This window comes from Lepidochelys kempii, chromosome 21 (genome assembly GCF_965140265.1).
Source record: "Lepidochelys kempii isolate rLepKem1 chromosome 21, rLepKem1.hap2, whole genome shotgun sequence".
NCBI lineage: Eukaryota > Metazoa > Chordata > Testudines > Cheloniidae > Lepidochelys > Lepidochelys kempii.
The window spans coordinates 11,509,899-11,530,128 of NC_133276.1; the positions used below are offsets into that span (position 1 = coordinate 11,509,899).

At 52.0% G+C, this 20,230-nt stretch overlaps 1 protein-coding gene across 6 annotated transcripts; it reads left to right on the plus strand.

The window, feature by feature from the left end:
• The first annotated feature begins 778 nt into the window (after positions 1-778).
• On the plus strand, positions 779-14,698 carry FANCE (FA complementation group E). Of its 6 annotated transcripts, none has more exons than XM_073319836.1 (12): positions 779-834; positions 4,639-4,872; positions 5,512-6,187; positions 6,939-6,983; positions 7,740-7,799; positions 7,960-8,103; positions 10,243-10,366; positions 10,839-10,914; positions 11,461-11,527; positions 12,165-12,290; positions 13,143-13,243; positions 13,513-14,698. In XM_073319836.1, exons 2-12 carry the CDS (start codon positions 4,649-4,651, stop codon positions 13,514-13,516), a joined length of 1,647 nt encoding a protein of 548 aa, XP_073175937.1. In that variant the 5' UTR covers positions 779-834; positions 4,639-4,648; the 3' UTR covers positions 13,517-14,698. The 6 variants fall into 6 exon arrangements, with proteins under 6 accessions (XP_073175937.1, XP_073175939.1, XP_073175936.1 ...); XM_073319838.1 differs by lacking the exon at positions 779-834 and adding an exon at positions 1,528-1,640; XM_073319835.1 differs by lacking the exon at positions 779-834 and adding an exon at positions 2,325-2,481.
• The last annotated feature ends 5,532 nt before the right edge of the window (positions 14,699-20,230 follow it).

Sequence of the window (20,230 nt, forward strand, 5' to 3'; positions counted from 1 at the left end):
GTTGCTATATTACAACAAAAAAACTTCAAATCCAGACTCCAGCGAGAAACTGTTGAATTGGAATTCATTTGCAAATTGGATACAATTAACTTAGGCTTGAATAGAGACTGGGAGTGGCTAAGTCATGAGGCAAGGTAGCCTATTTCCTCTTGTTTTTTCCTACCCCCCCCTCCAGACGTTCTTGTTAAACCCTGGATTTGTGCTGGAAATGGCCCATCTTGATTATCATACACATTGGAGGAGAGTGGTCACTTTAGATACGCTATTACCAGCAGGAGAGTGGGGTGGGGGGAGGTATTTTTTCATGCTTTTTGTGTATATAAAAAGATCTTCTACACTTTCCATAGTATGCATCCGATGAAGTGAGCTGTAGCTCACGAAAGCTTATGCTCAAATAAATTGGTTAGTCTCTAAGGTGCCACAAGTCCTCCTTTTCTTTTTGCGAATACAGACTAACACGGCTGCTACTCTGAAACCTGTCATTATTTACCCTCTATACCCCAGCCTTAGACCAGTGGTGGCCACAAACAGCACCCCGGCAACCCTCTCTGCCAGAACTCTCAGCCAACCTCCCATGGCCTGTTCGCAGGCCCCAACTCCGCTCTGAGCGACGCCGCCAGAGAGCAAACTCCCGCTGAAAAAAGGCCGACGCCACACCCCCAAACAAACTACACCACAGCAATATCTTCCAAACCGAAATCCTGCTCCGGCAACGAGAAAGAACTGAGCGGATGTTACAGTGCCACCTGGTGGCTTCTGTTATATCAGCGCTCGCAGTCAGCACATCTGTTCATTTAGTAACACAGGAGAGCAATCAAGCCTGCCATTTAGCTGGTAAGCTCTTTGTGGGTAAGGATTGTCTTTTTGTTCGGTTTGTACAGCGCCCAGCACAACGGGGGGGGGGGGGGCTGCGAAGTGCAGTCGTGATACAACACTGGAGTGCTGAAGTTGTAACTGCTGGAATAAGGGCGATTTCACACAATTGTGAGTGAGCTTAGAAATGTTTCATTGAAGTGCAGGGGGCCAAATCCTCCCCCCGGGGAGCCTTAAAGTCAAAGGTACTTAAACTCATGCACTATGCAGATTACTAGCAGTGCCTGCGATTAGTGGAAGGGAAAGAATTCTAAACATCACCTTTCCTTTTTGGCATCTTTGCTGCCTCGCAGTCAGCTTGGACAATTCATTATTCATTTTGCAGCGATGCCCCGAGCCTCCAGTTGAGATCAGTGCTCCAATGGGCTAGGCGCCGGACACATATTAAAACACGTCTCTGGCCCTAGAAAGAGCCTCACAGCTCGGGGGGCGGGGGGGGGGGGTGTCAATGGGCTCACCGTTACTCCGCTCTCTTTTCCTGCAACACCACACCTGGGGAGTGGAAGAAGGGGACCTGGCTGCTCCCCAACCAGCCCGGGGAGCGGGGAGGTGAAGAGCCTCTGGAGTGGAAAAAAGAGTAGGGGTGAAGCTGGAAGAGTGGGAATTGATGTGGGGCCTGGGGTACAAAAAAAATTGGACATCTGGGAAGATCCTGAGCCCATAACACTAGACAGCTGGGCGTGTGCACTGAGCATCCTTACACATTTCCCAGGCCAGCGGCCTCAACAAAGGGACGATTCTGAGAAAACCTGAACAAGCTGCAATGGGTAAATAATTGCTGCATGGGGAGAAGGACTGATGTGGAGTTGGGGCGGGGCCACGGACTGAACGGATTATAATATGGGGGTTGGGGGGAGGCTGGAAGCGCTGTCTCATCAGGAGGCAGCTGGGGCCAGACTGGCCTTACTATAAATTTGGGTGAATTCAAGCTGGCTAAGTCCGTGTGCGTTGGGGGGGGGGGGGGGGCGTTCAAAAATCAAGCGACCCGCCCAAAAAACACAATAGCAACACCCAAAAGGTCTCAATATTTGGGGGGGGGGGAAGATGAGCGTGCGGGCTCTGATTCTGGGTGGGTCATATTCCCCCCCACCCCTTCCCACCTGCCCCTGAAACCCCTTGATCTTAAAAGCACTGCTCCCATGACGGTACGCCGGCAAGCAAAGGTTTTGTGTCCTCGCCTGGCATTTCCGCAGATGATGGGGAAGTGATTGTGGGGAGCGGGGGGCCGGGGTCTGCATGTTGGGGGCATGGGATGTTTTGCTGCGGCGGGGGGACGCTGCTCCTTTAAGGTGTGGAAGGAAAAGACTGGGCCTGTGAACCAGGAAGTGGAACATGCTGCCCCACGGGGAGCTGGGCCCTGACAGATGGAGGCCCTGCAGAGCCGGTGCTGAAGCTGATTTTGCCTCCAAGGCCCTGGTAGCCGGGGGGGGGGCGGGAAATCAACCCCCTGGCGGGAAATCAACCCCCTGGCAGCTACCCCCAGCGGGCTGCAGCTTCTCTCTGGGGCCTCCCCGGCCTGCTGCACGAAGGAGTCACACCGCAGGCTGCTCAGTCCCGAGCCAGTGGCCTGATGGTCAGCGCTATAATGGAGGCTAGTAGGAGCCACAGGTACGCGGCGCCTTACTGCACTGGTGGGGCTCAACCTTTGCGGGCTCCTGGCCCCCTTTCAGGAGGCGGATTTGTCTTGGGTACCCCCAGTTTCACCTCACTGAAGAACAGCTTGCTTACAAAGCCAGACGAGCATGTCACAGCCGCTGGTACGGAGAAAGGGCCGGCTGTCTCCGGTTCACCATGTACTTATAAAATAAATCCACGGGATGCTAAATCTTGTCCTTACTTTTCAGCGCACAGCGTATCGAGCAGCATGCCCGAGTCACGGTCTGCGTGCAATGTTCGTTCGTACTGACTTCGCTCGGGCTTTTTATGTCGCCTGTGGTAAAACTAGGCAAATATCTCGCTGTGTTGATGTCCCCCCCCGGAAGAGCTCTGCGTACCCCGGGGGTACACGTACCCCTGCTTGAGAACCGCTGCTGTACAGAATCAGGCCCCTTCTGTGGCGGAGCCTAGCTCTGGATTTAGAACTCTGCAGATTGAACGTTTTGGCCTGAGGTTTCCCCCTTGGGCGTCGTCCGGGCTGGGATTTGGAAGGGGCTGGCGAATATGCGTACAAGGGACTGTGCCTTTGGCATGCATGACACAGGCTGAGATGGCAGTTCTTAGCTGCTACCACGATAGCCTGCACCTTTCAAATCCTAGTCTAGATAAAGCCTGATGTGCCCTCTGTCTCCCCCAGTTCCATTTGGCAACCATGGGGGCGGGGATAAAAATGGTCACTCTACGGTGTAAATCGTGACTGTAATCTCTCCCAGACATACAGGGCTGTGCCCCACCCCGCTGATCTCTTTGGAGTTATGCTGGGTGAATTCGAATGGCCGTGCTGGAGAGCTGACGTCTCATTTGTGGGCTGTCAGGACAGCGCCCATCTCCCTGTTCCATTCGTGAGCTGGCGGGACACCACCCATCCACCCTGTTTCACCTCCAGAGCTGGGGGCTCTGTGGTGTCCACAGCTACGGCACCTGCACCGCCCAAGAGTCCTGAGAGTTTAGAGGCTTCCCTGGGGGCCTGGGAGCTCCCCCAGAAACCATTCCCAGCACATTTTCCCCTCCTGTCCTCTGTGCACACCACAGCAGCGTGGTCTAGTGGGTGGAACAAGGCGGATGTGGATTTGGGTGACCTGGTTTCTATGTATTTTTAAAACCCTGCGATCAAGGCCTCTACAGATTTTGTGGGTGCATTTGTGGATTCTTATTTGTAAAGCAAACAACCCACTTGGCCCCAAATGTGGCCCTACAGGTGGAATATTTTTGTTATGCATTAGATATTCCCTGTGCCGTGTTTGCAATGTGGAGGTTGCCTCTAAGCTCCAGTAACAACCCTGCTTGACTGTGGGTGCCATGCCCAGCAGCTCCCTGCCCCTACCTCCAAACCGGAAAACAGCCGTCCAGGGCTCTATGGAGTTGACTGTCTGCTGTAGCATTGTGTGCCAGGCACCCGGTCGGGCATAGCTCTTCAGCAGTGTCTTGGGGGTAGCTGAGGGGCAGGGGGGTGCTGTGAGTGGTAAGGGCTGTCTACACAAAATGAATTTGCTCTTCCACCTTTTGTGTTCGCTCGTGAGCTCCTGCTGCTCCTCTCCCTTGTGTCACGGCTACAGGAAGTCACTGAGTCAAATGCCGTGGCTGGATTTTAAAAGGGGCCGTGTGATTTTATGACCAGTAATAGTTCGGGGACCTAGGAGAAGGCTAATCCAATCAGTGCTCCAGGGCAGAAGCCAACTGCCCCAGGTCAGGAAGGAATTCCTGCCCTTCCCCATGCAGCGTTGTGCAATAGGCTAAGTCTCTCGTGGGATGTTTTCACCCTGCTCTGAAGCTTTTCTGGGAGATGGGAGATCTTACTAGGCAGACCAGAGGTCTCTTCTGTCTTCTGGGGTATCTTACTATCTCAGCTGGTACATGGAACGAGACAGGATGATTGGATCCACTGTGACAGGAGATGGGGCACTGGGCTAGACAACCCAGTGGTCTGATCTGGATGCTGGGTACCACACTAGATGCACTAATTGTCTCCTAGGCAGCCCTTTTATGGCCTGAACCAATATATGCCAAATCCTGTTTCCCCCTCACCTCTCCTGGCTGCTTGGGGGGTTTTATTGCATCGCTGGGGGGCCTTGGAATGTGCCCTACCCACACCGGCCGTGTCCTTTGCAGGGCCAATGCGATGGAAGCTCCCTCAGCGCCCTGGCTGCAGAGGTTTGACAAGCCTTCCCGTCTCCTCCTCCACTCGCTGACGTCCGGGCCGTGCGGGGCGCTGGCTGCCTTCCGAGCCCTCCAGCGTAGCCGGGCCTGCGACGAGCCAGGGCAGGCGTTCCACTGGCAGATCTTCACCGAGACCTTATGTGCTGAAGAGCCCGTGCTGCGGGGGCCCGAGCGGACCCTCACCCTGTGAGTCACTTACGTTGTCTATTTAGAAAACTTGCAATAACGTCTCCGTCCGGCAGTTGTTTCGGCTCCTTAAGGGCTAGATCCTTCACGGTGCTGATTGCCCTGAATTCCCATTAAAGCCAATGGGAGATGAGGCAGCTCCGCATCATACAGGACCAGCCCTGGAGTGCCAAACCTCTTGCTCGTTACCGCACTGGGAGCGTGGGTTGAGTTAAGAGGGCAGGCTTGGCCCTGGGTGCGGAGAAGAAGCAACGTACTGGTCTGTGTATTAATAATGCTTTGCACACACGCGTCTGCATAACTAACCGCTGCAGCACCTGCGGGGGGCAGGGGGGGCTCCCTGTGTCACGCGGGGAAAGGTGAGGCGGACAGATGGAAAGTGCCCAGTTCCAGAGCAGGGCTGTTGTGTGGTCAGAACGTTGGGGATCTTTCGGGCCCAGAGCGGGCTCAGACCAGATCCGGTTTTCTATAACCGCTATATCTGACCCTGTCATGGCCCATCTCTGCTCCTCTGCCTGCTCCTTTCCCCCCCAGCGGACGGTGGTAGCACCCGGGGCCTGGCCCATTCCCTAGAGCAGATCTACAAGTGAATTCCTTTCACTCCTCCTTTTTTTCCTCCCCCTTCTGCCCCCTGCTCAGGAGACCAATACTACTGCTGCTTCCTGTGATGTGCCAGAGAAATCTCCTCTCCCTGCTGCACATGGTGCAGGGCAGCATGCCGAAGGACTGCCTCAGCCAGCTGCTTCAGGCCACCCGCAAAGATCCCAGCCCAGACCTCTGGGTGCAGGCCCTGCGGGATCTACTTCAGAGGGGGCTGAGAGAAGAGAGGAGCTGTTGGACTCCACTTCCGCTGACAGACACGTGCCAGCAGCAGCTTAAAACGCTGTGCCAGAAGTTCGTGGGTGGCACTGAGAGCAAACCGGACTTGGAAAGGAAACAGAGCTGGTTCATCCAGGAGCATCTAGGCCCTGAACTCTGGCTTGCTGGGGATGCGACCGACTCTGCATCTCAGCTTAGGAAACGCAAGCAAGTGGCTGAGGAAAGTCTGGACCCCGAGGGGGAGCGGCAGAGGAAAAGGTCCCGGTTGGAAGAGGAGGAGTTAGACCTGGAACCTCTGGCAGGATGCGCCTTTGTGAAAGGAGCTGGTGCAGGGGAGGAGGAGGAGATCAGTATAGAGGCATCTGGACATGGGTCTATTCGGAGCCAAACCAGGGGTGCCAGTGAAAATGCCCAGCCCGACGCCGTCATGGAGACAAGAGAGGCCAGTCAGGGTTCCCAGCAGGACGCAGCAGCAAAAGTCCCTGATTTTATGCAGGTACCAGCTAGTGTTTGGGTTCCTTCTAAGTGAGTTATCTCCCGTGCAAGTACAGAACGCAGAACCCCGCCTTTCCAAAAGCCAAAGCAGGCTGGCCACTCGAGCTCCCCGTTCTCCCCTGTCCATGCCTCACCTGGTGACGCTGTATCCCCTTCCCCTATGAACAGCAGACACTTGTCCTGTACCGTAAAGGCTACCAGAATTGGGCTTTGTGGAGCGACACGGGCAGGAGTGGGGCCTAGAGCCGCGGGCCTGCTCTCTGGGAATAAACGGTGTAGGTGTGAAAGGGATAATCTTGTAACTCCAGTTTCTCAGCCATTTTTTTTAGCAGCTGGCTTGCTTTCCATAGATCACTGCTACTAATGGCTGCCTTTAAGTGGAATAATGACTACCGTGGGTATACCTCCTCCCACCCACAGATCCCAAAGGGCTCTGCTGACTGATTGCAAACTACGTGTGGCATTTTTTGGGGTCCTTCTGCCCACTACCGAAATGCAGCTGCTTCTGGGATGAAGCACAGCAGCCCTTTAACAGCGCACAGCAACGTAACACAACAGTTCAGAACAGGCGAATGAAGGAAATGGCCCAGAGCACTGAGATTTGATTCTCTGCTTTCCCATGTCCCATCCCAGAAACCAAAGGGGAAGTAAAATGGGCTGGGGAATTATCTGGGTGGCTCTGGGAATTTTGTCTCCCTCCTGGAGGTTTTGTTCTTTCTAGGCTTTAACTATTTTTAAAATGTTTTTCCCAGATGCATGTGCCTAGACTTAAGATGCGGCTGGAGATGGAGTCAAATGTAAGTATTTGCATCTGCATTTCCACTAGGAGCACTTAGTCTAAACCAGCTTGCACCAGGGGCTCCAGAAGGGGAATGCATTTGATCCAAGGAGACAGGCTTTGCAGGAAGAGGTGGAGGGGGTGACTTGTGCTGGGAAAAAGACAGTCCGGCTGCTGCGTCCTCCAGGTTCACACACTAACAGCTGTGTCCAAACTGGACTATCTATTCAATATCACTGGCCAGTACCAGTGCACATCCCCTCTCTGAAAGTGGATACTCAGAGGAAGGCATTAAGCCCCCATAATACACAGTGTTCTCCTCTCTCTACAGCTGGGGAAACTGAGGCATAAAAAGACTGAGCAGTTAGCTCAAGGTTACGTAGCGAGTCAGTGGCAGAGGTGGGAACAGAAGCTGGGAGCGGAGGCATTCAATCCTGTGTTGTAACCACTAGGCTATACTGCCTCTCAGTACTATCCTTCTCACGGCAGGAACATATCTTCCTGCCCCACAGCAGTTACCTGATTAACTCCTGACACCTGAGAATTGATTCCCTTTGTAAGTGTTCATCTGGGCTGATGTCACTGCAGATGCTGCTCTTCTTCCTATGCATGAAGTTGGACAACTCTTGGCTTTGCTGTGCCCTGAACTCTGACCCTGGGTCTGTCCAACCATCTGCATTTAGCGGCAGCAAATGGTTTCCTTTGAAACCAACTGGGGGAACAGGGATAGAACCTGTTATTCAAATGGCCCAATTGATCTCCTGCTTCTCTTTAGCAAACAGACGGGACCGCCCCTCCCGAACTGCAGATCCTGAATGAATGCACCCCTGGCCAGGTGAGCGGGCAATGGTAACACAGGGAGGGATGCTGATTGCAGCCCGTTTAAAAATCATCCTGAGGGAACCAGCCTCTAATCCCTCTCCTCGTTCTTCAGCGCTTGGGAAACGTCCCGCTGCCGTCTGTAACGCTTCTATGGCCTCTCTCCCCTCTTCCAGCTGGAGGGACTGTGCTCGTTACTCCAGCTCTCGGAGCGCCCGGAACGCACCCTCGTGCAGTTCTGCACCTGGCTGCTGGCTCTCATGCCCGAGGTCAGCTACACTAACGCAGCGGTTCTGACGGAGCAGCTCTTCCTCCAGCGGGTAGGTACCGATGGCCCACGCCTGGGGTGCTGAGCTGGCAGAAGGCCCCCAGAGACAGTGTCCTCCCGGATCCATTCTCCTGATTGATAGACCCACCTTATGGGGAGAGAAGGGGTTGTACGTTGTGTTTCATGCTGGTGAATCCCAGGACACTGAAGTCCTGCCTGTACCCACAGAACAGGTCCAGCACTGGGCAGTGACAGCGCAAACTTTCCACGTCTGGTTCCGTCAGTAGGGGTGGGAAACCCTATGGGCCCTGCCCCAGGTGCTTATACTCTGAGACAGAGCTAAGAGCTGGAACCGGAGCTGAGCACAGGGAAAGCGTGGACAGTTACTGGTGAGCACAGGAAGGATTCCCAGCAGAAGTGGATTTGAAGCAGGAGGCAGTGAGACAGTCTTTGGAGGATAAGAAGAGGGTAAAGATTTGCAGACATGGGCCCCAATCCTGCCAAGAAGCATGTACATGCTTAAAGCTAAGCACATGCGTCAGACTCAGCACCTGATAGGCTCTGGGTGAAGAATGGGGAGGAGAGAGAAAGGGACAGAGAGAGCTGAAGAAGTCAAGAAGCTGGGAGGATGGGTTGGAGCGTAAGGAGCAAGAGGAAGTGAGTGGAGATGGGGACAAGGTCACGTACGGCCTTGGACATGAACCGAGCGTAAATATGTTGCGATAAGAGCTAGAAAGCCAGTGAAAGGAATCACAAAAAAACAGCCATACTGGGTCAGACCAATGGTCCATCTAGCCCAGTATCATGTCTTCCAACAGTGGCTGGTGCCAGATGCTTGAGTGAATGGAAAGAACAGGGCAATTAGCGAGTGATCCATCCCTTGTCATCCAGTCCCAGCTTCTGGCACTCAGAGGCTTAGGGACACCCAGAGCATGGGGTTGCGTCCCTGACCATCTTGGCTAATAGCCATTGAAGGACCTGTCCTCCATGAACTTATCTAGTTCTTTTTTGAACCCATTTGTACTTTTGGCCATCACAATGTCCCCTGGCAACGAGTTCCACAGGGTGACCGTGTGTTGTGTGAGGAAATACTTCCTTTTGTTTATTCTAAACCTGCTGCCTATTCATTTCATTGGGTGACCCCTGGTTCTTGTGTTCTGTGAAGGGGTAAATAACGCTTCCCTAGTCACTTTCTCCGCACCCATCCTGATTTTATAGCCCTCTCTCATATTGTCTGCGTCAGCTGTCTCTTTTCCAAGCCGAACGGCCCCAGTCTTTTTCATATCTCCTTACACAGAAATTGTTCCATTCCCCTAATCGTTTTCGTTGCCCTGCTCTGTACTTTTTCCAATTCGAATATCTCTTTTTTGAGAAGCGGCGACCAGAACAGCACACAGGTATTCAAAATGTGGGTGAACCATGGATCTGTGTAGTGGCATTTTGATATTTACTGTCTTCTGACCTCTCCCTTTCCTAATGATTCCCGACATTCTGTGAGCCTTTTTTGACGGCCGCTGCACGTTGAGTGGATGTTTTCAGAGAACTCTCCCCAACGACTCCAAGATCTTTCTTGAGTGGTAACAGCTCATTTAGACCCCACCCTTTTGTCTGTATAGTTGGGATTATGTTTTCCACTGTGCATTACTTTGCACTTATCAACACTGAATTTCTTTTGCCCAGTCACTCAGTTTTGTGAGATCTCTTTGTAACTCTTTGCAGTCTGCTTTGGAATTAACTATCACTGGTGCAGATGATGTGGTCGGAGGAGAGAATGGGGTCTCCGGTAGGGGTGTCAAGCTTGGATCTGAGATCACTGCCCATGGCACTGGCTGGGAGTTGCTCTGTGAGCTCACTGGTTGCTGGCAGTGCCAAAGGGCCTGAGCGGCAGAGAAAGGGACCTCGGCCTGGCTGGAACAGAGTCTCTGTCCTGAGCCCACAATGTCCCCTGACTTCAGAGAATAGAGCAAAACAGCATGGAACAGGTGCTGGTTCCTCCTTAGCTCCCTTCACCTTCAGCAGGGGAGGCTGTGCCATTTCTAAATGGTATGCACTAGACTTAATAACATTCCCTCCGTAGGCCCCTATCACCTGGGCTTCACTGACCCGCCCAGGGATGGAAAGGGTCCAGGCAACAGGGCCTGCATTTCCATGCTAAGCTGTATTTGTTCTGCAAGCCTCTTCCGTGCTCTAGGTTCTCTCGCTGACCCAGCCGGCCTCCCGTCATCTTATGGCGGCGCTGACCTCGTTCTGCTCCAAGTATGCTCGCCCAGTCTGCTGTGCCTTGATCGCTCCAGCCCTGCGGGCCCCGGGGGCAGGTGAGTTCGCAGCTCGTCCTACAGGGAGAAGGGCCCCTCTGAGGCTGGATGTATGTGCTATGCAGCCAACTTGCTCTCACTACACCGGAGAGCTGCGTTACCTGATCTGTGGGTCACCAGTCGTTGTCCGTTCGGTCAGAGACCACAGATCTGCTCGTGTTCGCCGTCTCTGTTGCAACCAGCCTGCTAAGTCACTAAGAGTTAGGACTCCTCAGTGCACGGGAAAGCCCTGCCAAGCATTGAGTGGCACCTCCTTTTGAAAGTGGTATCAGTTATTCCCTCCATGTGGCCCAGGTTGGGGGGAGCCAGCCTCTCTCCAACACGGCAGACAAGGCCTTTGCCCTGCAGCAGGTCGAGGAGCCAGGGCTGTGAAGACATGCCCAGTGTGCGGCGGTGGAGCTGTCTGTGGGGGCGGGCTGAAGGGGATGGGATGTGACTGCTTGTGGCAAACGCTGCCATCTCGTCCTTGCAGGTCCCGAGGGGACGAAGCTAGTGTGCGAGCTGATAGAGGACAGCTTGGAGCCGGAGTATGTGAGGCTGGTACTCAGGTAAATGCTTACAGCAGGGGAGGAATTTCCACCCATTCTGTGTCCCCTCGCACAGGAATGACTGGGGTGTGATATTGCCCACTGATTCATATAGGCACCCCTCCCTCACTACAGGCTGAGGGCCAGGTACCGTCCTGGATCCACATAATCCACTCCATTGCACACATGGGAACTGTGCGGCCAGCATGAGGGCCATGGACCCTGGAGAACTCTGAGGCCAGAGGCGGGCAGGTAGCAGCGATCTGTTCCGAATAGTGGCCGCAGTTCAGCCGTGTCTCTTTCTCAGGCATAGACGACACTAGAAAGGGTTTGCTGGGATAGCTAATCCAGCAAACTGCCCCTATTGCAGACACAGCTTCTCCTGGCAAAGTAATTCTCATATCAGTATAGCTGATACCAGATCCTCTAACAAAGTAAGAGGTAAAACTCTGTCTGCGCTGGGGCCTTTTGTCGGTATAGACTTGTCGCAACTACTCACACCCCTACCCAATGTTATTATACCGGCCAGAGTTTCTGGTGTAGCCCTGGCCTTAGTCTCCTCTCCAGCCAGGTCCTGGAGATGCCGTGGTCAGAGGAGCTCATCACTGTAGTGCAGACATTGCTGGGAAGGCAGGTGAGCAAACACATTCTCTCCTGATCTATTTAAATGACCCTTTTGAAATACCTGGGTGTGAATTTAGTTGTGGTGAAAGGTGCCGGCTTGATGGCCTGGAGTCCTCTCTCTCCCCAGAGCAGGACTCCATCTTGACCCAAGCCACTGCTGTTATTATCCACTGCCCGTGCTACCGTGTCTGGGCTGTGCAGTTTGAGATGGAGCATTGCGTGTCTTCATGGGCAGCTCCTCCATATTCTAGATGAGGGCAGCTGCAGTCTGTGTCCCTCCCATGCTGCCTTCAGGCACCTGGCAATGTCCCTGGGTGTTTTGGGTGCCCCTGCTGTTAGTGGGTGATGACTGCTCTTTGGTTCAATGTATCCAGAACCTGCAGTGAGCCAGTCTGGGACTGTGGCGGGAGGGATAGCTCAGTGGTTTGAGCATTGGCCTGCTAAACCCAGGGTTGTGAGTTCAATCCTTGCGGGGGCCATTTAGGGATCTGGGGCAAAAATTGGGGATTGGCCCTAGCTTTGAGGAGGGGGGTTGGACTAGATGACCTCCTGAGGTCCCTTCCAACCCTGATAGTCTATGACTTGGTGTCTGAGGTGGCCCTTGTTCCTTGTATTCTCCTTGCTCCATGTCCACATCTCTCCTTCAGGTGGAGCTACCCCCTGAGCTCTTTAACCTCCTGGTCCTGAAACTGTGCCGGCTGGCCCAGGAGTTTGCTAAGTCAATGAATTACACGAAGCTGCTGATGGCTGTGCTGACCATATACAGCAGCAATGTGAGTCCGAGCTGAGAGTCCCATGGGGTCTTGCTTTTATGTGCACAGGGCCAAGAGGAAATTGCGCAAACACTACCTCTGCTTAGGGTGTCCATTGCTCCATCTCTTCGGTGAAAGGGATCTCACTTTAAATACCTTTCAGTTGGACGGGATTTTCTTCTTCACTTCCTGTCTTCACACTGTCTGTACCCCACACATCTGGAATTCCCGAATTCCAATCCACCTGGAACTTGGGAAGCGTCACTTAAATCCTGATTGTTCAGAGGAGCTGAGCACCCACAACTCAGCACATCTGGAAAACCAGGCCCAAGACCCAAAATCAGTTACCCCTTCTGAACAATGGACTCGGTGGGTTAAGCATCAGGTTTAGAACCGCTACAATGCCTGGAACCCCAGCAAGTAGATACGCTGACTTCTATGCGTGTATACAGTCTGGGCCTTTTGGCTGAGACCTTTAAAACGGAGCTCCTGCCTGCTGGAGGGGCCTGGGAGGGATATTTTGAAATGTGGCCCCTGCGTTTGGGTGTTGCTGTTTTGGGGAGCTCTGCGTCTGGCACCAAAGGCCTCCTTTTTCAGAGGCATTGAGTATTTCTTGAACGGAAAGCTCTGCAGAACGACACCCCTCACAGCTCCAGCAGAAATCAGTGGGCACTGCAGGTGCTCAGCACCTCTGAAAATTAGTCCCAGCGCGTCTCCAGTTGGGCTCCCAAATTCAGGCTGTTAACACAGGGTAACACCTAGCTCCGTGGAACTCGGTTGCCTATGAGAAAGGAAACAAATCTTACCAGCCACCGTTCCTTTAAATCCAAGCCAGAGTAACCTAAACAGCTTCTTTTCCCTCTTCCTTCACAGATTACTCCAGCCCACCGGAGACATTTGTCTGGTGCTCTGGATCTCAACCACACAGCTCTCCGGAAATCTCTGCAGGCTGCCCTGGAACAAATGGCTCCCAGGTGAAAAAATAAGTCCGTCCCCTACGTTCCACAGGGGTGGGAGAGCTTCATGGCCGTCTGCCCCAGCCGGGAACACCACAGGCCGCCCAGGAGGGCATGTGAGAAGTTCTTAGTGTCGGTGTGATGGAAACGGGTGGGAGATACCCTGAGATGCTGACATTTGCAGGGGTGGAAACTGCACTGAAGTCTTGCTTTAGCTATTACTCCATGTGTAAGTTTCCCTGTCCCTCAGCATTTTCTGATTCCTTCTCTCTCTCTCCCCCTCCCAGGTGAAGTTGCCCATGCATAAACATGAGCTATCCCAATGGAACGGAGTGGTACAAATGACTGCCTTCTCAGACTCCATCCACCAAGGGTCTGTGCAGCTTGAGGAGGACCTTCATACCTCCCGTGACTGTGACAAGCCCCCTCTGGCACAGGAGAAGGACAGCTTCCAGAGCTGGAGTTAGAGCCAGCATAATGGAGCCTCGGAGAACAGGTCAAGTAATGTCAGACTGGTGCCTGCAGAATACACCTGAAACAGAAACATCTGTTGAGTTACTCTAATGGGCAAACCTGGATGCCCCTTCACCTAAAGATTCTGTGTATGGAAAATCCCACAGAGGAAGAACTACAATTCTAGGAGAACTCCCGGTGTAACTCCCCTTATTAATAGCCCACCTGTCCCAGGTACCCCTGCATTCCCACTTGGGCTGTTTTCTTGCATAAAAACCCTTCACACGTTGGGGGCTCACTGTATTTTTGGATCTCCCAAAGTTGAGGGTTTTCCTGGCTAAGCTAGCTGAGAGTTGAGTGAACCACCTCTCATTAGACCTAGTGAAACTAGTTTGGATTAAATAACTTCCTCTCTTTGAACTGGACCTTCCTTGTGGTTCAAAGATGGCTCGGCCTTTTAACTTTTCCTGCCTGCGGCTGCCTCCATGTTCTCCTTGGAAGTGCCAAAATATCTGATGAGGCCAAACTATGAGCAAGTGGTGCGAAAAGTCTTTTCTCATGAAACTTGCAGCCCGGTTTTGATAAGCTTGTGATCTCTGGGGTGTTTATGTGACCTGGAGAGGTTATTGGTTATCCCATGAGTACAGTTTATAAAGTGAGCCCTTTACATCTGCTTCTCCTCCTTTCTGCAAAGGAATGAAATGCTCTGCAGGGCGGGGCCTGCACATGGGGTTCTGAAGTGTCCGTTCCCCCCACTGCCCCCAGAAGAGGGCTTTATCCTGTGTTATCTCAGTAAAGGAGACCACTTGCCTCTGTGTGTCTTCAGGATTCTGTCTTGTCCCTTGCGCTCACTCCCTTTGGGTTCATTAAACTTCCCAAGTGCCATTAATTGCTCATGAAAGCATTTGTAGCCGTTGTGTCCATCTAAAACCTGAAGGAAAACACGTGTATTCTTTCGACTTGGGTGCACTGTCTTTTTTACTTTGTCAAAGCAGTACAATAAAACAGATCATTTCATAACCCAGCCGTATTCCTCATGCTGTTCTCTCTGTGTGATGCCTTGGGGCCTGAACCTGCCAAAGCCTGAGGAGTCATCCCTGAGCCAGACTGCAGAGACGATTACCATTCAACCCGGGTTCAGCCAATCCGCAGGTGGGGACCCACCCAGGCGATCCCAAGGCAGGTATATAGGCTCCTAAGGGAAGCAGACTGTGCTTGGTGTCACTACCTGGCCCGGAGCATTCCCCTTTCAAGTAGTTTTAACAGGCTGCCCTTGTTCCTGCTCTAGCCAGCCCCTGCTGCAGCCTCAGCTGGCTGCTCAGCGATTGATGGGACAATGCCCCGAAGAAGTCTTGTGCGTAGCTCAGAAGCTTGTCTTGCTCACCACGAGAAGCTGGTCCAATAAAAGCTATTACCTCACCTGTCTTGTCTCTCTAATATCCTGGGCCCAACACTGCACGACTTTGTCACTGGGTCCATCCTCTGGCTCTCTCTTCTGCCAGAGGCCGGGGCAGGGTTGAGTTAATAAATGTAGTCTTGAGACGCTGACCACAGTGCAGTACGGTATGATCTCTATGGACTGACGCACGTCACATAGCAATAGCGATGGGAGTACAAAATCACGGAGCAGCTCCGTCCCTCTCTGCAGAGGACGTGATGGGAAACGGGCCTGTGGGTCTGAGATTTTGTTAAGCCTTTTCTCCCAAAACACAGACTTCAGATCCATTGTGACTTGACGCTGTCCCTTTAATGCTGCAATTAATGTAGGCAGAGACTGCAATTAATGTAGGCAGTGTTTAAACCAGAGGATTTTAAACTGTGGGGTGTGGCAGGGCCTGAGCCAGCCCACGTTGGGGGTGGGTTGGGGGCGCCACTCAGACCTGCTCTGCCCCCCAGCTCTGCTCCTGGCCCTGGCCCCTGACAGTGGCTTGGCCAGAGCTTCTGGCCCCAGCCACAGCTCCACTCCCAGTCCCAGTCCCACCCCCCCACCAGCCTGGGCCCCCGCTACAGCTCTGTTCCTGGCCCAGACCCGGCCCCCAGCCTTGGTTCCCTCGCTAGGATTGCTGACCCTCCAAGATTGGCCTGGAGACTCAGGAATTAAGGATTAATCTTTAATTAAAGATTATGGCATGTGATTAAATCTCCAGGAATACATCCAACCAAAATTGGCAACGCTACCCCTTACCCCTGTCTGCATTTCCTCCCCCACCAGGAGCCGTGGCCCTGCTCCCAGCTCTGGGGCATAGGGGGTGGGCGTGAGTAGGTGGGGGGGGGCACTGGTTTAAACGCTCGCAGCAGTTCACACACGGCTCATTGTACAGATGGCCTCTTCCCAGAAGTTGGCATTGCTGCCGTTAACGCATTCGCTCCAAACCCATTTCATCCTTAGCTGGTTTGAGTTTTGTGTAGCCACGGGCAATGCTGGTGAGCGTTCACACACACATGCTGCATCGTTCTGCGTGCTGGGCAGGAAAGACGGAGCTGCAACAAGCAGGGTGGATTTATTTTCAGTGCTAAGAATCCTGGGGGCTCTTTGGGTCAGGGTGTCCCTCTTTTGCCTTGTCCCAGCCTCAGATATCTTTATGGTGGCTGAAGTTCTTGGGCATCATCTCCTGAAGTGGATCATCAAGGCAACTATACTAGTGTCACGGGTCCACAGGATCGGTGCTATGCCCCCAGCTTTGGAACCGTCTCGAGGAGGTGCTCTTCAGTATGCCTGCCCTCCTAGGGTCTCATTCTTCCTCCAGGGTAACCCATGAGGCTTCACCACCTCCTGAGACTGGACCTCTAGGCCTTCAGCACGCCTGCTTCACACTGCAAGCTCTGTTCCGCGAGTCCAACAGCGAGAGACTCCTGATGGCGATTTGTACACTCTTCAGGGATTAACGCACCTCACAAGCATTTGCAGTGACACTCAGAAAGCATTGTCAAAACAGCCGGGTTTATTAGTCAACTGGGATACAGCAAAGCATAGCCCATTCCGGTTTGCCCAGAGCCCAGTCAAGCTGCAGTGAGCCCTGTGTTCAAGCTCTTTGTGTCTCTCAGTCCGTCCTCCTTGGTCAGACGCCACCTGAGAGCCCCCGGCCTTTCCGCAGCCAGTTCTTTCCTTCTGGAGCTGGGGAATGTTGCACAGCTTCCCTGCTGAGAGGTGGGTGTGATGTTCCCCTCTGGTGTTAGCTGGATGGGTGATCTGCTAAGCCACTCCAATCCTTGACTCTGGGAGCCAGCCTTACCCTGCTCTGCTGTGAGAACCCCCCCTCCTGGGCTGTTCACGCACTGCCTCTGGCATGTAAGCTGCTCCCAGCTACTTGAAAGCGAATGACACCAGCCAATATCTCCGGTCCCAGACACAACCCTAGGAACCTCTGTCTTGCAGTGTCCAGTTATGCCTACTGAATGCTGCAAGCTTATATAAGTTTGTCAATTTAACAAAGAAATTGATATGTACATGGCTGATTTAGAACAACGCTTCCTCAGCTCTCGTCCCCTAAAGCCCCTACTCTACTTCCGCTATATTGATGACATCTTCATCATCTGGACCCATGGAAAAGAAGCCCTTGAGGAATTCCACCATGATTTCAACAATTTCCATCCCACCACCAACCTCAGCCTGGTCCAGTCCACACAAGAAATCCACTTCCTGGACACTACAGTGCTAATAAACAATGGTCACATAAACACCACCCTATACCGGAAACCTACTGACCGCTATTCCTACCTGCATGCCTCCAGCTTTCACCCTGACCACACCACACGATCCATCGTCTACAGCCAAGCTCTGCGATACAACCGCATTCGCTCCAACCCCTCAGACAGAGACAAACACCTACAAGATCTCTGTCAAGCTTTCTTACAACTACAATACCCACCTGCAGAAGTAAAGAAACAGATTGATAGAGCCAGAAGAGTTCCCAGAAGTTACCTACTACAGGACAGGCCTAACAAAGAAAATAACAGAACGCCACTAGCCGTCACCTTCAGCCCCCAACTAAAACCCCTCCAACGCATTATTAAGGATCTACAACCTATCCTAAAGGATGACCCAACACTCTCACAAATCTTGGGAGACAGGCCAGTCCTTGCCTACAGACAGCCCCGCAACCTGAAGCAAATACTCACCAACAACCACATACCACACAACAGAACCACTAACCCAGGAACTTATCCTTGCAACAAAGCCCGTTGCCAACTGTGCCCACATATCTATTCAGGGGACACCATCACAGGGCCTAATAACATCAGCCACACTATCAGAGGCTCGTTCACCTGCACATCCACCAATGTGATATATGCCATCATGTGCCAGCAATGCCCCTCTGCCATGTACATTGGTCAAACTGGACAATCTCTACGTAAAAGAATAAATGGACACAAATCAGATGTCAAGAATTATAACATTCATAAACCAGTCGGAGAACACTTCAATCTCTCTGGTCACGCAATCACAGACATGAAGGTCGCTATCTTAAAACAAAAAAACTTCAAATCCAGACTCCAGCGAGAAACTGCTGAATTGGAATTCATTTGCAAATTGGATACTATTAATTTAGGCTTAAATAGAGACTTGGAGTGGCTAAGTCATTATGCAAGGTAGCCTGTTTCCTCTTGTTTTTTCCTACCCCCCCCCCCCAGATGTTCTGGTTTAACTTGGATTTTAACTTGAAGAGTGGTCAGTTTGGATGAGCTTTTACCAGCAGGAGAGTGAGTTTGTGTGTGTATGGGGGTGGGGGGGATGTGAGAACCTGGATTTATGCAGGAAATAGCCCAGCTTGATTGTCATGCACATTGTGTAAAGAGTTGTCACTTTGGATGGGCTATCACCAGCAGGAGAGTAAATTTGTGTGGGGGGGTGGAGGGTGAGAAAACCTGGATTTGTGCTGGAAATCATTTTAGATAAGCTATTACCAGCAGGACAGTGGGGTGGGAGGAGGTATTGTTTCATATTCTCTGTGTATATATAAAGTCTGCTGCAGTTTCCACGATATGCATCTGAGGAAGTGAGCTGTAGCTCACGAAAGCTTATGCTCTAATAAATTGGTTAGTCTCTAAGGTGCCACAAGTCCTCCTTTTCTTTTTATGTACCAGGCTTATTATCCCAAGGGGAGCCTCTGACACTCTGCAAACCAAACACACTGCTTCAGGTAGAATAAAAAACAGATTTATTAACTATAAAGATCGATTTTAAGTGATTATGAATCAAAACACAAAAGGTCAGATTTGGTCAAATGAAATAAAAGCAAAACACATTCTAAGCTGATCTTAACACGTTCAATGTCCTTAAAAACTTGATCTTCTCACCACAGGCTGGCTGGTTACTTTTCAGCCAGGCTCTCCCCTTTCATCAGCATTTCAGTCGCTTGGTGGTGGTGGTGTCTGTAGATATAGGTGGACGAGAGCGAGCGTGGCAAAATGGCTCCCCCTTTTGTCATGTCCTTTCTTTCCTCATGGCTTTGTGCCCCCCCCCCCACCTTCAGAGTCAGATGAGCATTACCTCATCGCAGTCCCAAACTGCCCAAAGGAAGGGGGGGTGAGTCCCTCAAGGGCCTAACAGATTCTTTTGTTGCTGCCTGAGCCAGTGTCCATTGTTCCTGTGAGGCTGGGCTTGTCCCATCCATCCCCTGACGAGGTATGAACTGCCTCCCTGTTTTTAGAGAGTTTTTGCTTATGGGCTTGCTTTAAGCCATGAGGATACATTTTCAGCCTCATAACTATATACATGAAATTATAACCTCTACCCTTACTGTAACATTACTGTAACAATTACTATAACAGCCATGCTCCGTGCATTATGGGCCTTCCGAAGACACCCAACATGACAAACTTTGCATTGGATACCACACAATCATTTTATAAAGATGAACATGGGGGTGTAGGGTGTTTCCCCGAGGTACAGAGCGTCACACTGGGGAACTCCATCTCTCTCTGTGTCCTTGGGTGTTAGGTGTGAATGTCCCTGGGACTGGCTTTGCCGTTGTCTTCATGGGTTCTCCACTGATACGGGGTCTGCCTCAGCCAGTCTTTGTCCAATGACCCATTTAGTCTCAGGGCTCGTCTACACTTAAAGTGCAACAGTGCCGACACTACCTATGCCAAAGGGAGGGCATCCCCGATCAGCGTAGGTCCTCTGCCTCCCCAACAGGCGGTAGCTAGCTCGACAGAAGAATTCTGTAAACCTAGTGCTGCCTATGTGGGCACTGAGATCAACTGAACTCTGCCGCTCGGGGTATGTGTGGATTTTTCACACCCTGAGAGACGTCGTTATGCGGATCTAATTTTCTAATTTTTCTCAGAAAGCCAGGTGCCAGCCATACCTGTATCTCTTAGCCAGCCTCGAGAGCAAACAGTTCTTTTCCAGCCATTGAGTAACAATGCAGCATACAGTGGAAATTGAGGCTCATGTAGGATTCATACAAATATTAGACAATTTCCATTTCATCACAACTGGCTCTTACTAGTTAAGCCTGTAGAAGTCACATAACCATGTGTCCTTCTGATGGCCCCCTGAAGTTGGTGGTTAGCAGCTAGCTTGCAGGGAGGAGAGTTCTGATAATT

Coding starts and splice junctions, on each gene's coding strand:
- FANCE (XM_073319835.1), top strand. CDS start 2,444: ATGGTCAGCGCTATAATGGAGGCTAGTAGGAGCCACAG. Junction 2,482..4,638: donor GAGGCTAGTAGGAGCCACAG/GTACGCGGCGCC, acceptor TGTCCTTTGCAG/GGCCAATGCGATGGAAGCTC. Junction 11,528..12,164: donor AGACATTGCTGGGAAGGCAG/GTGAGCAAACAC, acceptor TCTCTCCTTCAG/GTGGAGCTACCCCCTGAGCT.